The sequence below is a fragment of the Mizuhopecten yessoensis genome, unplaced genomic scaffold (assembly GCF_002113885.1).
Source record: "Mizuhopecten yessoensis strain PY_sf001 unplaced genomic scaffold, ASM211388v2 scaffold11181, whole genome shotgun sequence".
NCBI lineage: Eukaryota > Metazoa > Mollusca > Bivalvia > Pectinida > Pectinidae > Mizuhopecten > Mizuhopecten yessoensis.
The window spans coordinates 1,241,706-1,265,148 of NW_018408920.1; the positions used below are offsets into that span (position 1 = coordinate 1,241,706).

General features: G+C 39.1%; 1 protein-coding gene across 1 annotated transcript in view; it reads left to right on the forward strand.

Moving 5' to 3' along the window:
• The first annotated feature begins 2,014 nt into the window (after positions 1-2,014).
• LOC110440401 overlaps positions 2,015-23,443 on the forward strand; it is a 40,162-nt gene continuing 18,733 nt past the window's right edge. The window contains exons 1-3 of the mRNA XM_021483455.1: positions 2,015-2,267; positions 18,587-18,749; positions 22,689-22,789. Of these exons, the coding sequence (XP_021339130.1) occupies positions 2,216-2,267; positions 18,587-18,749; positions 22,689-22,789 (316 nt within the window). The 5' untranslated portion in view covers positions 2,015-2,215. The remainder of the gene's footprint in view (positions 2,268-18,586; positions 18,750-22,688; positions 22,790-23,443) is intronic.

Here is a 23,443-nt window from a genome sequence, read left to right on the forward strand (position 1 = left end):
GTTTTTGTGTCGCCTGCGAAAAGCTGGTGACACATAGGCGTTGCTATGTCGGCGGCGGCGTCCGCACAGAGGTTTTCGTGCGATAACTTGAGTTTCCTTGGGCCGATCAAACTTAAACTTCATGCAGTGCTTCCTTACCAAAAGTGCTTGCTTGGGATTGCTTTTCAGGTCCGAAAGTCAAAGGTCAAGGTCACTTCCTATAATTAGAAAATCTGTTTTCGTGCGATAATTTGAGTTTCCTGGGGCCGGTCAAACTCAAACTTCATGCAGTGCTTCCTTACCAAAAGTGCTTGCTTGGGATTGCTTTTCAGGTCCAAAGGTCAAGGTCACTGTAACTATAAATAGAAAATCTGTTTTCGTGCGATAACTTGAGTTTCCTTGGGCCGATCAAACTCTAACTTCATGCAGCTAAGCATACTTGCATTTTCAAGATTTTTTTACGGATACCAATGAGGCGATGCTGGTCTTGCTTGTGGACACCATATTGTATCTATTTCTTCGTAATCTCACAGCTTCCTGCGCAGGCGACACATCCACTTCCGTGGAATTCTTGTTAACCCTTTTAATCCATATTAAACTGACATCCGTTTATTTTTGTATCCATTGAAACAATTGTATTAATGCTGTTCCCAGATACCTTATGTATTCATTATCTTAAGAAGATGATACGAGATCGTATCTTTGAAATAAGAATGATAATGAAGACAATAAGTAACATACAAAGTATGACACACACACGCGCACGCAGTTTAGCTAACGAGAACCGCCTTATAGGGAAGTCCATAAAGCCGCCTCAGAGACAATCTCTTACCGCGTCATTTTACGTAGAAATAACGGCATTGATTAGTTTTAAAAGTGGTTTCTTAACCCGGATGGTCTGAATATAATTGGTCTCTAGCAAGGTTGACTATCCATGATGGCATCGCTTTGTGTTGAATTTTGTTAATAACATATATTTTATTTTAAATACATGATTCACTTAATGGAAAAGTGTTCACATGTTATAAACCTAATGTAAGACTTCTCAGGCTTCTTCTGCAGAAACAAGGTATCAGATTTCTGTCATTTTCCAAATAAAAACTCGGTATTACGTTAATTTTGATGTAATTTTCTCGAAATTGACTTCATTATTCAGTGAACTGGTATTTCATTTACGTGGAAACTCAATGTCAGGTATCCGTCAGGTTCACGATCACCATAATCTTCTCGACTTAAAATTGTTGTTATAAATATGTAGATATAGATATGGTATTACCTCCCTTTTATAATAATAAGTATGTACGATACACTAATAAACTAAAATATGATATGACTAAATTAGTTCCGTCAAATCTGTATTAATAGACTACATATAATATGTTCTTAATGGGGTAAACTGTTAATAGTATAATACAATGGTGTCGTGGTACGAAATAACCTGACGCGCTGTATAAAGTAGAAGCTTCTAAACAATAACAGTATCTGTAACAAACTAACTGTAAAAATGATAGCACAAAGATATTTGCAGTTCACTTGGTTATTACCGTGTTGTTTGGTTTAAAACAAATGACCACAACGATGCCTAAATTACTCTTCGTTTTCATATCTCTCTTCTTGTCTACTAATGGTACATTTTCCATTCTGATTGTTGATGTGTTAAGTGTTTATAGAATATCATTATTCTAACACATTGTACTTATCAGCGTGGCGATCGTTTAAAAGTGTTCGTAAATAGTCGTGTCAGAAATATAAAGATAAGCCGTTGATTTAATTGTGCTCTAGTGATTAGATATGTGTTGAGAAGTATTGCCAGTTTGCAATAGTACACCCTTATTGTGTTTTTTAAATGTTTCACCGCAAACATTTAGAGTGAGAACCCGCTGAAGCTTTACATACTTGTTAAACCTATAGCTGATCTCTAATAGGATATTGCCTTGTCCCCTATGTACAACACACACGAGTGTAAGTCCAGGGGATTTATGACGATAATTCAAGAGATTAGCGATCATGGATACGGAGAAACGAAATACACAAAATGGCAGCCTCAAACTGTTTGAGAATATAACAACATGAATTTCTACATCAAACTGGCAACACAAACTGTATATAAGTAATTTAAATAATGTGCTGCGAAGATTTAAATGTGATGACAGATTCAAGGATGTAGACGAAACGACTTGCAGAAGGACGAATATTAGTTCGAGATTACAAACGAATTCGAACAAGACGTTCCGCCATGTCAACTCTTATCTTATTTCTCCTGGTTGTCTGTTCAATTGATAATGCAGGTAAGCTCTAGATGAACTTTATTACAACATCAAAATTTTGTATCCAAATTATATTGATGAAAATATTATTTATTTTCTTTACAAATTTGTACGCCTATCAAATCTTTTAGATTGTATGTGTCGGTCCTCTTATATAAATAATGCTTTAACAATACATCTACGTTGAATAGTAGCAGTTAATCTCAAAACTTACCATTATGCTGCCTGCTTTTAATTTATTCAATCATCGCCTACATTTCCAATGCATTCGATTTGCTTATGTGTAAAGCTGTTGGAGAACTATATTCTTAATAGTCTATACGGATATCGTCGTAATTTTGACATCTTAATAAAATAATAGAATGACGTCTGATTAAAATATTTTCGATGCAGCAATTGACCGAACTATACCGCATAGCATGCTACGCAGTATAAACCTTACTTAAAGAAGGTTAAATAGGTATGACGTCACTATTGAATCATACGTAATATTGCAATGTCTGAACGAGATGTATGAAATTCTTGTGTCACATGTTTGTTTTACTTTTCAAAAGTTTTAACGAGTTTGGTAAATCCTTAGTTGTAAACGATTTCTTTTAGTTATTTTGACAATTTTGAGAAGGCTTTCCACAGTAAGTTTATCAAACTTCATTGTATGGCTAGACAGATGCCAACAGTAATGTGACATCACGCCAACAATCACGCCCATGTTCTCGCATCAACAGACGGTTATGTATTTTCGTGGGTTATATAATGGCACTAAACTATCTAAACCAAGTGAAAGAAAATATAGCAAACCATTATGGAAGATGCTAACGATTGGAGCCGTTATTTTACATGAAAAACGATTAAATTGTACTTTTGTAGATCGACATTGAATTCATAAACTTATTGTTTAGTGTTGTAAAATTGGAAATCATTTGGTGCGGACACATTACAACTCTTTACTCTGATCGCGGTGTGGACACATTACAACTCTTTACTCTGATCGCGGTGTGGACATTGTCGGGTTGGCAATGGTTATGAAATTTTGATATTTATCAACATATATTACCGTGTGTATATTTATCAACATATATTACCGTGTGGATATTTATCAACATATATTACCGTGTGGATATTTCCGCGCTAATTTACTCAACGCGAAAACAACACGGCCATTTCCACACCGCGAAAATATCCACATTCACACAATCCAATATAATCTGTTTATGTCTATTAGTCACAATTCTGTGGTTTATTTAATGACATTCTGCAAGAAATATATTTTCGTGTTAAGGATGGTAAGACATACGTTTGGAGCGATCGCGAAGCATATTGTTATTACGAATAAATACAAAAGAATATTGTCGCGATAATAGTGTTCTCTAAATATAAGCAGTTTACAGTACCTAGCTATAACTAGTTAACAGTGAACAACTACACAGTAATTAGTGAAGGGTGTTCTGTAAGTAGGTTACATGTCGATCAAACCTCATTGTACAACCATAGTGTCTGTACTGTCACTCAACAGGGTCTATACATACATATTTCTGGGATACTTAAATTCCATACTAATATTAAACGAAAATTTACGCAATAAATACATTAGACGCAATGTAGAGAATCCAGAAGAAGGTGACTGAAGGAGACAAGAACGAAGCCATAGAGAGTATCAAACTAGAAAACCAACAGATAAACAAGTAGTTGGTATAACTATAAGGACAGTGACAGTTTTTCGTAATTTGATGGCTGAAACTGCTACAACTTAGCATGATTTAATGTGTAATACATTATGAACCTGTTATATAGTCTAACATAATCCGATTTGTTAGGATTGTTAAAACTGACCACTGAGCAAAGAGTAACCTCTGTGTATTAGGATGTGAATTTTCTGATAGAAATTGAATTTACATGCTCAATAAATAATTCTCCTAGGAGAGTTAGCATTACTTACACACAGTTAACCTCATGTTGTACATACGTGTTCAGTTGAAACGGTATATGGAACATAAACGACTTTACACCATAAATGTACCAAGATAATCTTCATTTAATGTATCACTTGTCCAATTTTACGAGCTGGATAAATTGTCTAGATCCGTGGTGTCCGAATTAATGTAATGCAATCATGTGATGAAACATAATTTATATCTGGGATCTTCCTCTCATAGTTATTGAAGCGCATTAAAGAAACCAAAAAAACCCGCCTTATTTTCAATGGCCAAGAATACTACGTACATTCTCGATCAGTGTATTTGTAAAAGTTAGTAACTCCCAACTCATTTACTTTTAAGAAGCGAGCATCACATGTTATCTGAGAACGTGTGGTTTTTGAAACGTAAATACTTTTGATCTTTTTTCCCATTTTTTTTTTTTTTTATCCTGGTATGACTCTCCTTGATATTGATGTGATAATTTAATGTGAGTAAATTTATCAAAATCGTACTTAACTTGTCATAACTACGACTTATTCCTAAACTTGATTATATGATTAGGGAGATTAACCTACATTTCTGTTTTAAACGCTTTAACAAGACACTCGTGTAAAGTAAGATATTGTCCTTAAATGGACGGCTTTACTTTATTTTTATTATATTTTTGTGTAGTTTTCCAAAGGTGTTATAGACTTTTTGAAATGAAATAATTAAAAAATATGGACATATATAGACATAAATGTCAAAAGTAAAACTGGAACAAACGATCTCCTGTAAATCGGCACTTTGTTTAATCTGCTATAAAATGAACACCCTTAACCTGTCCAGAACGTAAGAAATGTTTCTTTTTCATAAGTTTGCATGAATGTTTATACAAGTGTAAATATACGAAACTTTCCTAGTTTGTCCATTTCAAGTTTTAAAAACTTTTATAAAGAAAAGTTGAGTATGAACTTCGGTATGATATCCCTTTATGTTAGGTAGAGCACATAACGCCACAGAAGCTAGTTCATTAATACTTGTCGGCTTCAAATCTTTTTAATAATCTTATATTATTATTCGCCGCCGAGTAGAATTTTACGACCTATACATACAAGGGAACAACATATATCGGACAAGTCTTTATTTAGACCAGTGCGCTACAAAAGACGAAGGCGGAACAATCTGTGAGACAGAAAATGAAATTTATACCTAAAATTATAAATTTGTCATCTAAATATTTATTCCCTCTTACACAGATGCAGAGACTATGAATTATATTGCGAGTCTTGTGATAAAGCGCTGAGAGAATTTTAAAGATAAGGAAAAAGAATATCTTACAGTCTTCGAATATCTCTCAAATTATTTTTGCGGTCTTCCAAAGATACAAAAAAGTAAATTGATTTCAAAAGCAATCAAAGAGCAAGGTTCTGAATATATTTGCCTGAAATCTAGCAATGATCGTAAATTCAGACCTATTGTTGGTGTTCCGGAGAGCGTTACTCAACAGTTAAGTCGTTTTTAAGACTTGTTACTGAAGCCTCTTTGTTCGGAAGTTCAGACTTTTATACGTAATGATATAGATTTTCTCTCTCATTTGCTAAATCAAGTTAAGGAGGTTTGTAATCTTGTAACTTTTGATGTAATAAGCTTGTATACAAATATTCCACATAATTTGGGAATCGAGGCCATTAGCTATTGCTTGAATAGTAGACTCTAGATTTGATAAACAATTCATTGTTGAAGCATTAAAAATTGTATTGGAAAACAATACGTTTTGTTTTAATGGTAATTTTTACCAACAGTGTAAAGGTACTGCAATGGGAACAAAGGTGGCCCCTACCTATGCGACGCTTGTCCGTGGGTATTGAGAGTATACACTTTATACAAATGTTGAAAATACGTTAAGTGTTACTTTTGCAAACTATCCAAAAGAAAATATTTTGAGATTTCTGGATCATTGTTTTATTATTAGGCCTCTAGGTGAGAACTTCTTTTTTCAATTTTCAATATGCTAAATATCTGTTATTCCAATTTGAATAACACAATGGAATTTAGTGAAAAAGGAATACCTTTCTTGGATAATTTTTTGTAGAAATTAAAGGACAAGATATTGTAAGCGATATATATTCTAAACCTACAGATTTCCACAATTATTTGGATTGCTTTTCTAATCATGTTAAACACACTAAGCTTAACATTCCATATAGTTTAGCATCGAAATTAATCACGTATGGTAGCGATAAAAAAATATAAGAAACAGATTGAAAGATTTAAAAATGTATCTTTAAAGAAAACGTTATCCTGCTGCAGTGGTACACAACGCTATCCAAGAGCTAACGGGAAAGGCCCTGTCAGTGTTAATTTAGAGAGAGCTAACGGGAAAGGCACTGTCAGTGTTAATTTAGAAAGAGCTAACGGGAAAGGCACTGTCAGTGTTAATTTAGAGAGAGCTAACGGGAAAGGCCCTGTCAGTGTTAATTTAGAAAGAGCTAACGGGAAAGGCCCTGTCAGTGTTAATTTAGAGAGAGCTAACGGGAAAGGCCCTGTCAGTGTTAATTTAGAAAGAGCTAACGGGAAAGGCCCTGTCAGTGTTAATTTAGAGAGAGCTAACGGGAAAGGCCCTGTCAGTGTTAATTTAGAAAGAGCTAACGGGAAAGGCCCTGTCAGTGTTAATTTAGAGAGAGCTAACGGGAAAGGCCCTGTCAGTGTTAATTTAGAAAGAGCTAACGGGAAAGGCCCTGTCAGTGTTAATTTAGAGAGAGCTAACGGGAAAGGCCCTGTCAGTGTTAATTTAGAAAGAGCTAACGGGATAGGCCCTGTCAGTGTTAATTTAGAGAGAGCTAACGGGAAAGGCCCTGTTAATGTTAATTTAGAAAGAGCTAACGGGAAAGGCCCTGTCAGTGTTAATTTAGAAAAGGCCCTGTCAGTGTTGATTTAGAGAGAGCTAATGGGAATGGCCCTGTCAGTGTTCATTTAGAAAGAGCTAACGGGATAGGCCCTGTCAGTGTTAACTTAAAGAGAGCTAACGGGAAAGTCCCTGCCAGTGTTAATTTAGAACAAGCTAACCGGAAAGGCGCTGCCAGTGCTAATTTAGAGAGAGCCAACGGGAAAGGCCCTGTCAATGTTAACTTAGAGAAGGTAACGGGAAAAGGCCTTGCAGGGGTAATTTAGAAAAAGCTAACCGGAAAGGGCCCTGTCAGTGTTCATTTAGAAAGAGCTAACGGGACAGGCCCTGTTAATGTTAATTTAGAGAGGGCTTACGGGAAAGGCCCTGTTAAGTTTAAATTTAAAAAGAGCTAACGGGAAAGGCCCTGTCAGTGTTAACTTAGAGAAAGCTAACGGGAAAGGCCCTGTCAGTGTTAATTTAGAAAAAGCTAACCGGAAAGGCCCTGCCAGTGTTAATTTAGAGAGAGCTAACGGGAAAGCCCCTGTCAGTGTTAATTTAGAGAGAGCTAACGGGAAAGGCCCGTCAGTGTTAACTTAAAGAGAGCTAACGGGAAAGGCCCTGTCAGTGTTAATTTAGAGAGAGCAAACGGGAAAGGCCCTGCCAGTGTTAATTTAGAGAGGGCTTACGGAAAAGGCCCTGTCAGTGTTAATTTAGAGAGAGCTAACGGGAAAGGCCTTGTCAGTGTTAACTTAGAGAGAGCTAACGGAAAAGGCCCTGTCAGTGTTAATTAAGAAAGAGCTTACGGAAAAGAGCTAACGGGAATGGCCCTGTCAGTATTAATTTAGAGAGAGCTAACGGGAAAGGCCCTGTCAGTGTTAACTTAGAGAGAGCTAACGGGAAAGGCCCTGTCAGTCTTAATTAAGAAAGAGGTAACGGGAAAGGCCCTGTCAGTGTTAATTTAGAGAGAGCTAACGGGAAAGCCCCTGTCAGTGTTAACTTAGAGAGAGCTAACGGGAAAGGCCCTGGCAGTGTTAATTTAGAAAGAGCTAACGGGAAAGGGCCTGTCAGTGTTAACTTAAAGAGAGCTAACGGGAAAGGCCCTGTCAGAGTTAATTTAGAAAGATCTAACGGGAAAGGCCCTGTCAGTGTTTATTTAGAGAGAGCTAATGGGAAAGGCCCTGTCAGTGTTAATTAAGAAAGAGCTAACGGGAAAGGCCCTGTCAGTGTTAAGTTAGAAAGAGCTAACGGGAAAGGCCCTGTCATTGTTAACTTAATGAGAGCTAACGGGAAAGGCCCTGTCAGTGTAAACTTAGAGAGAGCTAACGGGAAAGGCCCTGGCAGTGTTAATTAAGAAAGAGCTAACGGGAAAGGCCTTGTCAGTGTTAATTTAGAGAGAGCTAACGGGAAAGGCCCTGCCAGTGTTAATTTAGAGAGAGCTAACGGGAAAGGCCCTGCCAGTGTTAATTTAGAGAGAGCTAACGGGAAAGGCCCTGCCAGTGTTAATTTAGAGAGAGCTAACGGGAAAGGCCTTGTCAGTGTTAATTTAGAGAGAGCTAACGGGAAAGGCCCTGCCAGTGTTAATTTAGAGAGAGCTAACGGGAAAGGCCCTGCCAGTGTTAATTTAGAGAGAGCTAACGGGAAAGCCCCTGTCAGTGTTAATTTAGAGAGAGCTAACGGGAAAGGCCCTGCCAGTGTTAATTTAGAGAGAGCTAACGGGAAAGGCCCTGCCAGTGTTAATTTAGAGAGAGCTAACGGGAAAGGCCTTGTCAGTGTTAATTTAGAGAGAGCTAACGGGAAAGGCTTTGTCAGTGTTAACTTAGAGAGAGCTAACGGGAAAGGCCCTGTCAGTCTTAATTAAGAAAGAGCTAACGGGAAAGGCCCTGTCAGAGTTAATTTAGAAAGATCTAACGGGAAAGGCCTTGTCAGTGTTTATTTAGAGAGAGCTAACGGGAAAGGCCCTGTAAGTGTTAACTTAGAGAGAGCTAACGGGAAAGGCCCTGGCAGTGTTAATTTAGAAAGAGCTAACGGGAAATGCACTGTCAGTGTTAATTTAGAAAGAGCTAACGGGGAAGGCCCTGTCAGTGTTAATTTAGAAAGAGCTAACACCAAAGATGCTGATAACATACCATTTGTTACTACTTACAATCCAAATAATTGTGACATGTTTCCTGTCGTTAAACATTTTGTGAATTTACAGTGAGAACATGAAGTGGATTATTGATAAGAGGGATATCATAAATAATAATAATAATAATAATAATTGGAGGTTCGTATATACCGCTTTATCACAACTTAGTTCGTAGGTCGTCTCAAAGCGGTTCACAAATTAGTGGCCTTTGCAACCAGCCAATACATTTCTCAACTCCCTGGGGAGCATACAGCCGGAGCTGCCATTTCGGCGCTAACAGCTAGCATTCAACAATTCTAGCACTGCCAAACCACGTACTCATTTACAGCTGAGTAGACTGGAACAAGCGGAGTAAAGTATCTTGCTCAAAGATACAACACATTGCCGTGCCGTGGCACGAACCCGCAACCCTTCGGTCACGAGCCCGGCGTCCTGCACTACCGTGCCTTTAAACTGTAAAAGACAAACTAAAACCTTGACACGTTATGTTCATCCACATTTGATATGAGCACCACAAATATTGTCACTTGTGTTAACAGATGTATGGACCAAGGAGCGGTACATGTAAGATAATCATTGAATGCAAAGAAAAAAAAATTGCAATTGGTATCAAACAGAAATTAGATCAGACATTAACTGTTATTTATTCATAGAATGTTATTTACTCTTTAATATGGAAGTTCTATGTAAAAATTTATATCATACAAACCTGATAAAAATTGACAATACGTATAAATGTACATAGACAACAAATAAAGGACAATAAACTAAGATTTTTAAGAAGTTAGCAAACATAGGCATCAATGTTCTAAAGATATTGTAAATGTGTTACTTAAGTTGCAGGAGAATTTAAAGAAAAAAATGTTTACAAAAGCCCTCAAACCCAGCTTGAATGCACAATGGTTTTTACAATGTAATATTTACATGTTTCCCTTCTTTAGTTTAGTAAAATCTGACTGCGTATATAAATTAGCGTATACGCAGTGAAAAAGGCTCGGCGGATCGATAATGGTTTCAAATATGGCACCGGTCACGCTTCAGCGATATAACAGTCCGAAAACAACCATTGCTTGGTTCTTTCATCATGGAACATATTGGGGGTCTACATGTCAAATTATACAACAAAGTGATGCTAACAAACTTTTTATTCCATGAATGCACATTCAAATATTTTTGACGGTAAAGTAAACAATGGCGGCTTCTTTCTGAAACACTAGACCGCGTCAATCCATAAGTACATTACTTAATTTAAAATGCAAAAGCTACTGTAACACAGTCGATGTTACGACGTTGCGTAATTGATTATAAATAGCCCGAGAACGGACAGGCCAGAAAGTTTTGACCAACGAATTAGTAACTGAGCTGGTTTATGAGGGTATAGTCGTATAGGCGTAGATGGTCACGTATATAGGACATAGCTAATTGAATCCAGGACTATTAATCTGACTGACCAGCTAGGCGTCATTTTGACGGGTTAACGGACCTTAGAAGAGATCATGGCTGGATGCATGTTATGATCGTAGGTAGCAGTGGACAGTAGAAATGGCCCGACTCTGAAAAACAAGGCACATGTCGAGGAAATGTAAACACAGCGGATTTACCCTACACAACACATATATACATGTATATATATTTGTGAACTGCATTATATTTACAATACATATAAAGTACTGAGAATTGTATAAACCACTCTTTTCTATGTATGTCACTTGTGTGAAAACCATGGTTACCACATCAAAAATTACCAAAAAATGCCAAATAATGCTATTTTTGACCCAAAAGTTCTGTCTGAAATTAAAGATTACCTACTTGGTAGCAGAATTATCTGGGTACCAGTAAAGTTGTACAACTTGGTTTTTTTGCAATTTTGCGTTGTGTGCTGTTGACAAAATTATACCTCCTGTAAAGCTAGCTTTTCCCTTTCGGATTATGGCCAACATTTTATTCTCGAACCAAAAAAATCTTCTTTTTTTTCTCACAAATGTGAAGCTCACACAGCCCGCTTCATCATGCTTATACCAATTTTAATACACTTTTTTTTTTTTTTTTTTTGTACATATCATTATACAGGCGTTAGCCATTTAACAAAAATATCACATGACCACAACTCTCTACTGTACACTGCTACCCTTGGCCTCAACTGACTAGTTTCGCCCGTGACAATTAGTTATGATGGGTTTATGGACCTTGTGATAGATAATGTCTGGAGGCATCCTAGTAACAGGGACGATGTGGGTATGGGTATAAGTATAACTTAGAAAGGAGATAATAGTACAAGAGCAAGGGCAATCGGGAACCGTCACCACACTCCTTAAAGGAGAAAATACCTCGGGAGTAACTAGGTTGCCGCCATATTGTTATTTCATTACCATATCGGGACCTACATTGCGAACAATCGAGAACCGTCGGCACTTCTCGTTTACAGAAAGTGCCGACGGTTCCTGATTGGAGCAAGGGACGACGAGAGATGAGGCTAGAAGGACTAGAGACGGTTAGAGACGACACTATAAGGTACAGACGACAGACCGATCCTAACGCTTGAGATTACCGGAATAAACTTCATACCAATCTTCAACTCTTGTCACTGGTGTTGTGTTACACTACGAAAGGAAGAAAAAATAGTTTCGTGCACTGTGAATTTTCGGATTCAGATTAACTAAAACCATATCGTCCTAGCAACCCCGGCTACCGTAGATACCATCGTAGTAACCCCGGCTACCGTAGATACTATCGAAGTAACCCCGGCTACCGTATATACCATCGTAGTAACCCTGGCTATCGTATATACCATCGGAGTAACCCCAAATACCATAGATACCATCGTAGTAACCCCAAATACCATAGATACCATCGTAGTAACCCTGACTACCGTATATACCATCGTAGTAACCCCGGCTACCGTATATACCATCGTAGTAACCCCGGCTATCGTATATACCATCGTAGTAACCCTGGCTATCGTATATACCATCGGAGTAACCCCAAATACCATAGATACCATCGTAGTAACCCCGGCTACCATAGATAACATCGTAGTAACCCCGGCTACCATAGATACTATCGTAGGAACCCCGGCTACCGTAGATAACAACTTAGTAACCCCGGCTACCGTAGATACCATCGTAGTAACCCCGGCTACCATAGATACCATCGTAGTAACCCCGGCTACCATAGATACTATCGTAGTAACCAACCCCGGCTACCGTAGATAACAACTTACACCGGCTACCGTAGATACAATCGTAGTAACCCCGGCTACCGTAGATACCATCGTAGTAACCCCGGCTACTGTACATACAATCGTAGTAACCCTGGCTACCGTAGATACCATCGTAGTAACCCTGGCTACCGTAGATACCATCGTCGTAACCCCGGCTACCGCAGATACCATCGTAGTAACCCCGGCTACCATAAATACTATCGTAGTAAACCCGGCTACCGTAGATAACAACTTAGTAACACCGGCTACCGTAGATACCATCGTAGTAACCCCGGCTACCGTAGATACAATCGTAGTTACCCCGGCTACCGTAGATACTGTTGTGTTTGTGCGGGTCCTTTATCGTAAAGATACAACTTACAACAACACACGACTGTAGGTTATTTAATGGCGGTTCACAAAATACAATACAGAGCATGCGCAAGGCATAAATCGGAACCATGCGGTCCGACACTACTTACAGGATAATAATCCGGATAGATGTTAACCTTGGACATGAACATAACACTTTTCTCCCCCTAAACAAAGGTTGCCTTTAAACAATTATAAGGATTAGAATGTAGCTTCCCTAGCTCACTGTCCATTAATATCATTGATATTTAAAACTAAAGTTATTGTTCCTTGGTACATTGTCCATACATTTTCAATTACCATAATTTGTCAAAATCATCTAACTGGTAACTTATACTATACCTAGTCTTAAACACGATTAACTTTCACAGTTTTTTGAACACATAACTCATTTAACAGTTCTCAATGAGACGCGAAGGTTTCATAACTTCACGACGCGGATACCTATCGCTTGTAGCGATGGTTACAGGGTCTGCGCGCGTAATTGGCACACTCGAAGTCTGTGGTGTACGAGCGACCTCACTGGGGTTAGTCTTGGGACTAGATGGTGATGATACCCTCTCAGTTCCCACGAACGGAATCGGTGGAAATACAGGGAGATAGTCTGGATAATGATGCATGTCAGAAACTATTTGTTCTGGAGTTGCCATGTTACAGTTTACATCACAAGCACGCATCTGATCAACATGTCTCTTCCATGTTAGGTTGTCCACCTGGATGGTGTATGTAAGGGGTCCTAGTTTGCGAAGCACAATGCCTTTGATCCATGTAGGTTTCCTATTGTTTCCGCGATAGTCTCGTGTAATCACAATGTCACCGACTTCAAAATAACGAGTCTTTGACACTGTAGGGGGTAGTCTTTTGTTGTATATTCCCCGACAGATCTGGACGCATGACATCAAGTCTGATTCTTAACTTTCTGCCTAGGAATAGTTCTCTGGGGGTAGTCTTGGTAAGACTATGGGGGTGTGGTACGATAGGACAAGAGAAACGAAGCAAGTTTCTGGTTCAGTGTACCACCTTCCTGAGCCATTGATTTCATAGCTTGCTTAAAAGTACGCACTGCTCTCTTTGCCTCACCATTTGAACTTTGGTGATATGATGCACGCCGTTTTCCTTGAGAAATGTGGTAAACTCGGCCGCGGTGAACTGAGGACCATTATCGGAAACCAGTTCTTTTGGTTAACCATAAGACGCCAACAAATACCTCAAGGCGTTGATGGTACTTGTCGTAGTTGTCGAAAACATACGTATTACGTCAAGCCACTTCGAATGCACGTCTACTACGATCATGTACATTTCATCCATAAATCGACATGCTTCACAGGCCGACACTTTACGCTCAATGCAACATCCATGTTTGGCCACCACGCGTGTAACCGAGCCAGATATTTCATTCTCACGATTCCTGGGTGGTTGCTATGTAACTCGTTTAAGATATCCGTCTGATATCGTTCGGGTATGATCACGCGTATACCTCGGAGTAAACATCCTTCCTCGCTGGTCAACTCCTCTCTTATCCGGTGATACGGCTGTAGATCATCCTTGGAATGGACATTTGGCCATCCACTTCTGGTAAATTCCATCACACGGGACAGAATTGGATAGGATTTGGTCGCCGCTGCGATACGCGAAGCGGTAACGGGTAAGTTGTTTACCTGCATTTTGTTAACTAACTCAGCTTCCTCATAGAAAACATAGTCGTCACGGTTGCTACTTACATCCTCTTTCAATAGAAAGCGTGATAACGCTTCAGCATTTCCGTTTTTGTCGGTCGTTCGAAACTTAATGTCAAACTGGTACGCGGACAGCTGGATTGCCCATCGCTGTAACCGTGATGCTGCCAAAACCGGAATGCCTTTCTTTGACCCCAAGATCGTTGTCAGAGGCTTGTGATCTGTTAATAGCGTAAAACGCCGTCCATAGAGGGACTGGGGAAACTTTTGAATTCCAAAAATAATAGCCAACGCTTCTTTCTCTATCTGAGAATAATTCTTTTCGGCCCACGTCAATGCACGGGACGCGTACGCGATCGATTTGTCGCTCGACTAGATGGTGTGTGAAATTACCGCTCCGAGCCCGTAGGCTGAGGCGTCTACAGCCAGCATTAACGGTTTCTGTGGATCATAATGGACCATGACCTCGGACGATACTAAGAGTTTTTTGATAGTGTTACAAGCACTAGCACACGCCGGGGTCGACTGCCATTCCACGTCGTTTGCTAACAAATGAGTCAGAGGCTCTGCGACTGTAGCCATGTTCGGAATGAACTTGCGGTAATAATTGACAATACCGAGCCACGATTGAAGCTCACGCTTAGTTTGGGGATCAACCAATTTCAAAATGGCTTCCACCTTCCTCGGTGAAGGATGGATACCGCCCTTGTTGACCTTAAACGCGAAATATTCTACTTCGTCGCTCATGAAGAAACACTTGGTTTTCTTTAGTCGGATACCGAAATCCTCTAGTCGATGAAGCGTTGTGTCGAGATTGTGACGGTGTTCGGCGTCAGATTTTCCCGTGATTTGAATATAATCTAATATGCATCCGACACCTTCAATTCCTTGCAGGACCTGGTCCATAGTGCGTTGAAATATGGCGGGAGCAGCCGCTACGCCAAACGGAAGACGCGTGTACCGATACAAGCCGCGGTGCGTGTTGATGGTAACTAACTTCCGTGACTCCTCATCCAACAACACTTGTTGATACGCGTTGGTCAGATCCAGTTTTGAGAACTGATCACCACCATTCAACTTTGGGAATAACTCCTAGCTGGTCGGTAACGGGTATTCTGGAACATCCAAGTAGGGATTAATAGTGACTTTATAGTCTCCACATATCCTCATAGAACCATCAGGTTTTAACACTGGTAAAATGGGAGTGCCTCAATCAAAACTCTCCACCTTTTCGAGAATTCCAGCCTTTTCCAGTCGGTCAAGTTCTTTGCCGATCTTGTCTTTGAGAGCGAAAGGCACAGACCTTGGTTTGAAGAACTTAGGGATAGCATCCTCCTTTATTCGGAGGCTAGCAGTTACTCCCTTCACAGTACCCAACTCTTCATTGAACACTTTGTACTTCTTGAAGAGTCCTGTGAATGTCCATTGATGGTGTAGTTGATAGATTGCCAGTTAAGTTTTATCTTACTCAACCAGTTTCTACCAAGCAATGCAGGTCCATCAGCCTTGACCACGAGTAACGGCAATGACACCTGTTGGTCTCCATACTGTACCATCACAGACATCTCCCCGACAACTGGTAAAAGTTGACCTGTGTATGTCCTCAGAACTGTTGACGTGTCGTTCAGTTTCACAGAACCCTGATACTTCTGACGATACCCCTTTTCCGATATCAAAGAAACCCAAGCCCCGGTGTCCAACCCCATTTTCTGTCGTTTGCGGTCAATTAACAAATCAATGTTTATTTCCTTCTGGCCGTCAGATTTTATCGAAAACAGAGGCAAAGAGTACTTACAATCAGTTTCATAGGCACCAGAACTATCCACGTCGGAATCCTCCACGAAGTTGATTTTCGGATTTTCTTTCTTAAAATTATGTCATTTTCCTCCGCCAGTACTTTGATGTGGTCGCGGTTTGCCGGACACATTTTGCTCAGATGACCGGTTTCGTGACATTTAAGGCACTTGCTGTTCTTATGATAACAAATGTAACCACTATGATTGTTCTTTCCACAACGAAAGCATTGTGTAAACATTTTGTGTGTCTGTTCCTCGTTCTTACTCTCCTCGAACATTGTAGATGTTTCTTTTAGTTTGCGCGATTCACAGTCTGCCATCTCCATACTAACGGCAATGTCCATTGCTTTTTTCAATGTCAATTCAGCTTCCGATTGCAATTTCCTTTGGGTTGCCGTGGAGGCCAACCCACACACAAATCTATCCCGCAAGGCATCGTTCAAAAACGCTTCAAAATTACAATGTTCACTGAGGTTACGGAGTTCGGCTAGAAATTGACTCACCGTTTCTCCTTCCTTTTCTTTGCGTTGATGAAACTTGAACCGTTCCGCTATCACCAGGGGTTTGGGTTGCAGATGATTTCGAATGTTATTTTTCAGCTCATCGTACGTTTTTTCTCCGGGTTTTGCCGGACTCACAACATTACGAATATTGAACGTTTTACATCGTTATCATCCACCGCATTAGCCACAAAATAGTGTTGCAATCGTTCAATGTACTCGTCCCAATTTTGCGAGTTTACATCAAATTCTTCGATGCTCCTGTGTCTTACAGCCATACCTTACAGTTTTTCTGTTACAGGTGTTGTTCCTATGTAAGGTTACGTCAATCCTCGTCGCCACTGTTGTGTTTGTGCGGGTCCTTTATCGTAAAGATACAACTTACAACAACACACGACTGTAGGTTATGTAATGTCGGTTCACAACATACAATACAGAGCATGCATGCGCAAGGCATAAATCGGAACCATGCGGTCCGACACTACTTACAGGATAATAATCCGGATACATGTTAACCTTGGACATGATCATAACAGATACCATCGTAATAACCCTGGCCACCGTAGATACCATCGTAGTAACCCCGGCTACCGTATATACATTGTACCATCGTAGTAACCCCGGCTACCTTAGATACCATCGCAGTAACTCCGGCTACCATAGATACCATCTTAGTAACCCCGGCTACCGTAGATACCATCGTAGTAACCCCGGCTACCGTTGATATCATCGTAGTAACCCCGGCTACCATAGATACCATCTTAGTAACCCCGGCTACCGTAGATACCATCTTAGCAACCCCGGCTACCGTAGATACCATCGTAGTAACCCCGGCTACCGTAGATACCATCGTAGTAACCCCAGCTACCGTAGATACCATCGTAGTTACCCCGGCTACCGTAAATACCATCGTAGTAACCCGTTTCGTCTGTTTTGTTTTCTGCGTATTGTAGCATTGAAACATGTTTTGGATGTAGATATAAAGATTGACCTTCATTTTGACGGCGAATACGGTAGCATGAACGCGCACGAACATATTCTTTATGGAGCTTTAACACACACACGTTCATACAACTGAATACTCCGTCAAAATGAAGGTCAATTGTATGATTGTTTATTGATGACGACACTAAAATTGTCAGTCCGCCTGAAGAAGCCCTAGAAGGCAGAACTGCTTATCGGTTTGAGCACAAAATGCGTGCTTGAGCATGAGAATGCTTTCATGAATACGGGAGCATGACCACAAGACTTTTGCTCTAGCTTAGTTCAATTCGAAACAAAATTCAATGATTTGTTCACACACTTGTTTATGCTCCAGATAAAGAGAGAATGGATCTGACTTCGCTTTTCTCCACTTTTGTATCTGTTCACCGTGGTTTAACGAGATAGTAAATGCCCTTATCGTGTAAAAACGAAATAAAAATAGCTTTTTATTGAAATTCACCCTGATAGGCGTCTGCAATATAATAGAACTGTGTAATAAGTGATTTTTCACTCTGTGTTCATCCCTTTACAGTTTGCACTTCCATAAAGTACGATTGCAGATGTACATTATGTCGTATTTTACCCTGTTTGTTTAACATCCGACATGGTATAGCTTTCTCTTCGGAAACAAATATATTTAAGTAGCTTAACGATGAAATTAACTGAACGAAAGTGAAAAGTAGTACTTTATACTATGCTTTTCCGTGTCACGTCTGTTGATTCCTTGCCTGTAGTTTTACATATTGATACTTTTTGTAGATTGACTTAGTATTATACGATGGATTTACTGTTTATACTTAATGAATATATTCATCATGTGAACTGGTAGCATCAGACAATCGCTACAAGCTCCTCAGCTAAGTCAGTATTTGGACATGATCGTTCCTTGTCATGTTACAGCTGGTGCCTGCACGTTTCCGTCAGACCTAAGGGGAACATGGGTCAGCAGCGACAGCGGATCACTTACCTTCAACTCCAGTCATGTTGCTGACTACACGGTGTACAACCAGGGCACCATCACTTTCGCCTGCGAATCTCTTGTGGGCAGCTATTACATCCTCAAGTAAGTAACGTTCTAACAGTAGTTTAACTAATATTAGGTCTCAACCATTTTTTTTTACCCCTTGGACAAAACAGCTATACGATGCAGTGGAATTCAGTTTTGGCATACTGAATGTAAAGATGCACTCACAAATCATCTGTGTGTTTCACGTTCATCTTTCAAGATACAAGCTGGTAGATTCCGCTAGTGGATCCCTTTGGAGTAGTGGCTCATTACTGGATATGCTCATTGTCCTCATTGTTATTTAAAATTTACCTTTTTGAAAATCATATCATTAACGGGATTTACGCACTCCCCTTCTGACAGTTCAACAGTAGAAGACCACTCCCCTTCTGACAGTTCAACAGTAGAAGACCACTCCCCCTTCTGACAGTTCAACAGTAGAAGACCACACCCCTTCAGACAGTTCAACAGTAGAAGACCCCCCCCCCCCCCCCCCTCTGACAGTTCAACAGTAGAAGACCTAATTGGATGTCCACTTGGGCCCCTAGTATCTTGTGTGAGTTCAATATAGGCAATCAGCTTTATGGTGCAGTGTCACTTTTTTCTTGCTGTAATTATAGCCAAATTGAATAGGTGTTAATCGCCTGAATGTGTTTATGTTCATCTTTGGTACCAATACCGATTCAGTTGTCCAAATTCTTTCTCAAACAGATGATGTAACACAGAATGAACTAATATGTATCCCATCACATACATTCTCTTGGACTTCCTTCAGGTGTTTAGATTTTCTTTTTGTGTTCATTGACAGAAAAACAAAATTGTTCTGCTATATCTATTGCAGTGTTCAAGATGTTCTTGCTTTGTTTCTGCCATTGTTTACTTCCGATGACACACCTAGTGGTTTCCCGTGTGTCTCCTTTGCTGCCCGGAATGTTGGTATGGTGGGCGAGTTGGACTTTATTCAACAAATATTGACAACTGTTCATTTATCTCATCAAGGAATATTGACAGCCACATACCCAAATACATCTAAAATATCTTAAAAATCACCATGGCTATTGCGTGATTTCCTAATGTTCAAATATGTCCATGGCCATTCCGGAACATTTCTTGGGTTGTATAACAGTTAGATTGCGATATTTACTTTTTTACACACAAACACGTTTTGAGTGTGTATAGAACAGTAGGCCTATTTTGAGTTTTATCTGTTATTATATTACGGAGAAGTAAACAATATCCTTCTCATATTTACCACTTGGCAGATCTTGCCTTATTGAACATGTTATAATGATGCCATATGAAGACATCAAATTCAGAAATATTTTTTCAGAATTAAATAATAGTAAATTCTTTGCATATATTTGCCTTGTGAAGTGATACTATTTAATGTCATATCCAAATGTTTGTTTATTACTTACACACATTTCTAGAGTGGTGGTATTATTCTGTTAGATGTATACTTTATAACTTTCTAACTATACTGTATTTTCCTACTGTTCATATATGTGATTGCATTAGTTTATGTGTTTGCCAAGTGGATATTGTCATATCATATTGTAGAAGCAATAGATAGGTATGTAGGCGATAGTTCACTGGTATGTCACAATGCATGTAAGCGATAATACATCTCTGTCATATCTTAGATTGTACCGGAGTGCTCAAACTAGCATGTTCACCGGTATGTCACAATGTATGTAGGCGATAATACATCTCTGTCATATCTTAGATTGTACCGGAGTGCTCAAACTAGCATGTTCACTAGTATGTCACAATGTATGTAGGCGATAATACATCTCTGTCATATCTTAGATTGTACCGGAGTGCTCAAACTAGCATGTTCACTAGTATGTCACAATGTATGTAGGCGATAATACATCTCTGTCATATCTTAGATTGTACCGGAGTGCTCAAACTAGCATGTTCACTAGTATGTCACAATGTATGTAGGCGATAATACATCTCTGTCATATCTTAGATTGTACCGGAGTGCTCAAACTAGCATGTTCACTAGTATGTCACAATGTATGTAGGCGATAATACATCTCTGTCATATCTTAGATTGTACCGGAGTGCTCAAACTAGCATGTTCACTAGTATGTCACAATGTATGTAGGCGATAATACATCTCTGTCATATCTTAGATTGTACCGGAGTGCTCAAACTAGCATGTTCACTAGTATGTCACAATGTATGTAGGCGATAATACATCTCTGTCATATCTTAGATTGTACCGGAGTGCTCAAACTAGCATGTTCACTAGTATGTCACAATGTATGTAGGCGATAATACATCTCTGTCATATCTTAGATTGTACCGGAGTGCTCAAACTAGCATGTTCACTAGTATGTCACAATGTATGTAGGCGATAATACATCTCTGTCATATCTTAGATTGTACCGGAGTGCTCAAACTAGCATGTTCACTAGTATGTCACAATGTATGTAGGCGATAATACATCTCTGTCATATCTTAGATTGTACCGGAGTGCTCAAACTAGCATGTTCACTAGTATGTCACAATGTATGTAGGCGATAATACATCTCTGTCATATCTTAGATTGTACCGGAGTGCTCAAACTAGCATGTTCACTAGTATGTCACAATGTATGTAGGCGATAATACATCTCTGTCATATCTTAGATTGTACCGGAGTGCTCAAACTAGCATGTTCACTAGTATGTCACAATGTATGTAGGCGATAATACATCTCTGTCATATCTTAGATTGTACCGGAGTGCTCAAACTAGCATGTTCACTAGTATGTCACAATGTATGTAGGCGATAATACATCTCTGTCATATCTTAGATTGTACCGGAGTGCTCAAACTAGCATGTTCACTAGTATGTCACAATGTATGTAGGCGATAATACATCTCTGTCATATCTTAGATTGTACCGGAGTGCTCAAACTAGCATGTTCACTAGTATGTCACAATGTATGTAGGCGATAATACATCTCTGTCATATCTTAGATTGTACCGGAGTGCTCAAACTAGCATGTTCACTAGTATGTCACAATGTATGTAGGCGATAATACATCTCTGTCATATCTTAGATTGTACCGGAGTGCTCAAACTAGCATGTTCACTAGTATGTCACAATGTATGTAGGCGGTAATACATCTATGTCATATCTTAGATTGTACCGGAGTGCTCAAACTAGCATGTTCACTGGTATGTCACAATGCCGAAAACACTTCATTTTTTGTTTCTAAAAAGAGGTGCATTTTTTCTCTGATCAAAACAGAAAACCTCAGTAGAAATAAGAATAGCTCCCACCCTTGTTCATTCACCACGCAGGAATATTTGCACATAACGATACACGAGGATGTATAGCTATGTTAGTGGATAGGTGAACAGTTTTAAACCACAGACTGAAGTTTTAAAATGCGGTATATTAAGAACTCGCAGTTGATGAAAAAAAACAAATTTTAAAAACTGGATTGGACAGAAGTTTTAATGACGGGCGCCACATGTGGTACAGAGAAACTCGTACTGTCTCAGAGTAACCCACAACTATATAACTACAGTAGAGGTCCAGAGAAACTCTTACTGTCTCAGAGTAACCCAAAACTATATAACTACAGTAGTGGTACAGAGAAACTCGGACTGTCTCAGAGTAACCCACAACTATATAACTACAGTAGTGGTCCAGAGAAACTCCTACTGTTTCAAAGTAACCCACAACTATATAACTACAGTAGATCATTAATTGATCTGGATTAGTTCATTATGGTCTACAGTTGTGTCTGCATGGTTCAAGTTGTCGCTTCCTATCGACGTTGAATTATGGAATTATCCGTGTGTGGTAACGCTGTGGGATATGTCTTTTTCCTACACCCCACTAGAAAAGAGAAACTATATATTTATAGCTCTAATGGAATAAGCTCAGATAGAGATTTATTAACATTGGCGTTAAAACGAGTATATTTTACAATATCCTTGAACATAATAATATTCTATTTAATTTTGAATCATTTTGTTGACCACGGTTACAGATCGGAGGAGTTTACGCTATTTAGTAGTCCTGCTATTGCTGTGATGTGTATCTCCTTCACTAGTCTCAAGGAGTCGTTGTACAAATACCAAATTCATACAAGTAAGTATGCTACCAATCAGCTTTTGTTTAGGACCGTTATTTGACCTTAACGTCCATCTATTATTACGGTAATTCGTTGTATTATCAATCTAAAGAAATATTAAAAATAAATCCCATACCTGAAGTTATGTTGTATGTCACTGCAGTAGCTAATGTAAACGAAACATTGATTTTCCTATTGTCAGCATGATACCATTTTGCACATTTTTTTTAAACGACAAAGACATTCGCAGGACGGTGTTGGAAACAAAAACATATTCAAGTCGCAAATAAGGTGACATACATCTTATAACTATAATCGAGATATACATGGATATTTTGATAATATGTCATTAAGATTTCGTCACTGTTTCTCGACCTAACTTCGTGTCCCATGTTGACATATATACACGTCTATTCTGAATTCCATCTCGAAAAATATCTTTTCAAAGCGAAATAATGCAACACGTCATTTTTATGATGTGTAGATTAAAAAAATGTATATGATATTTGAGGATAGAACTGACATTGCATTGGATCATAACAATATGTATTTTATTGCAGAATGTGTTCTGGTGGTTTATGATGCCTTCCCCTTCTATGATTTCTCCGGTCCAATTGACATCTTGTGTTATTGTCTAATTTATCCTTAACCTTGAATTAGGATAGTTTTTA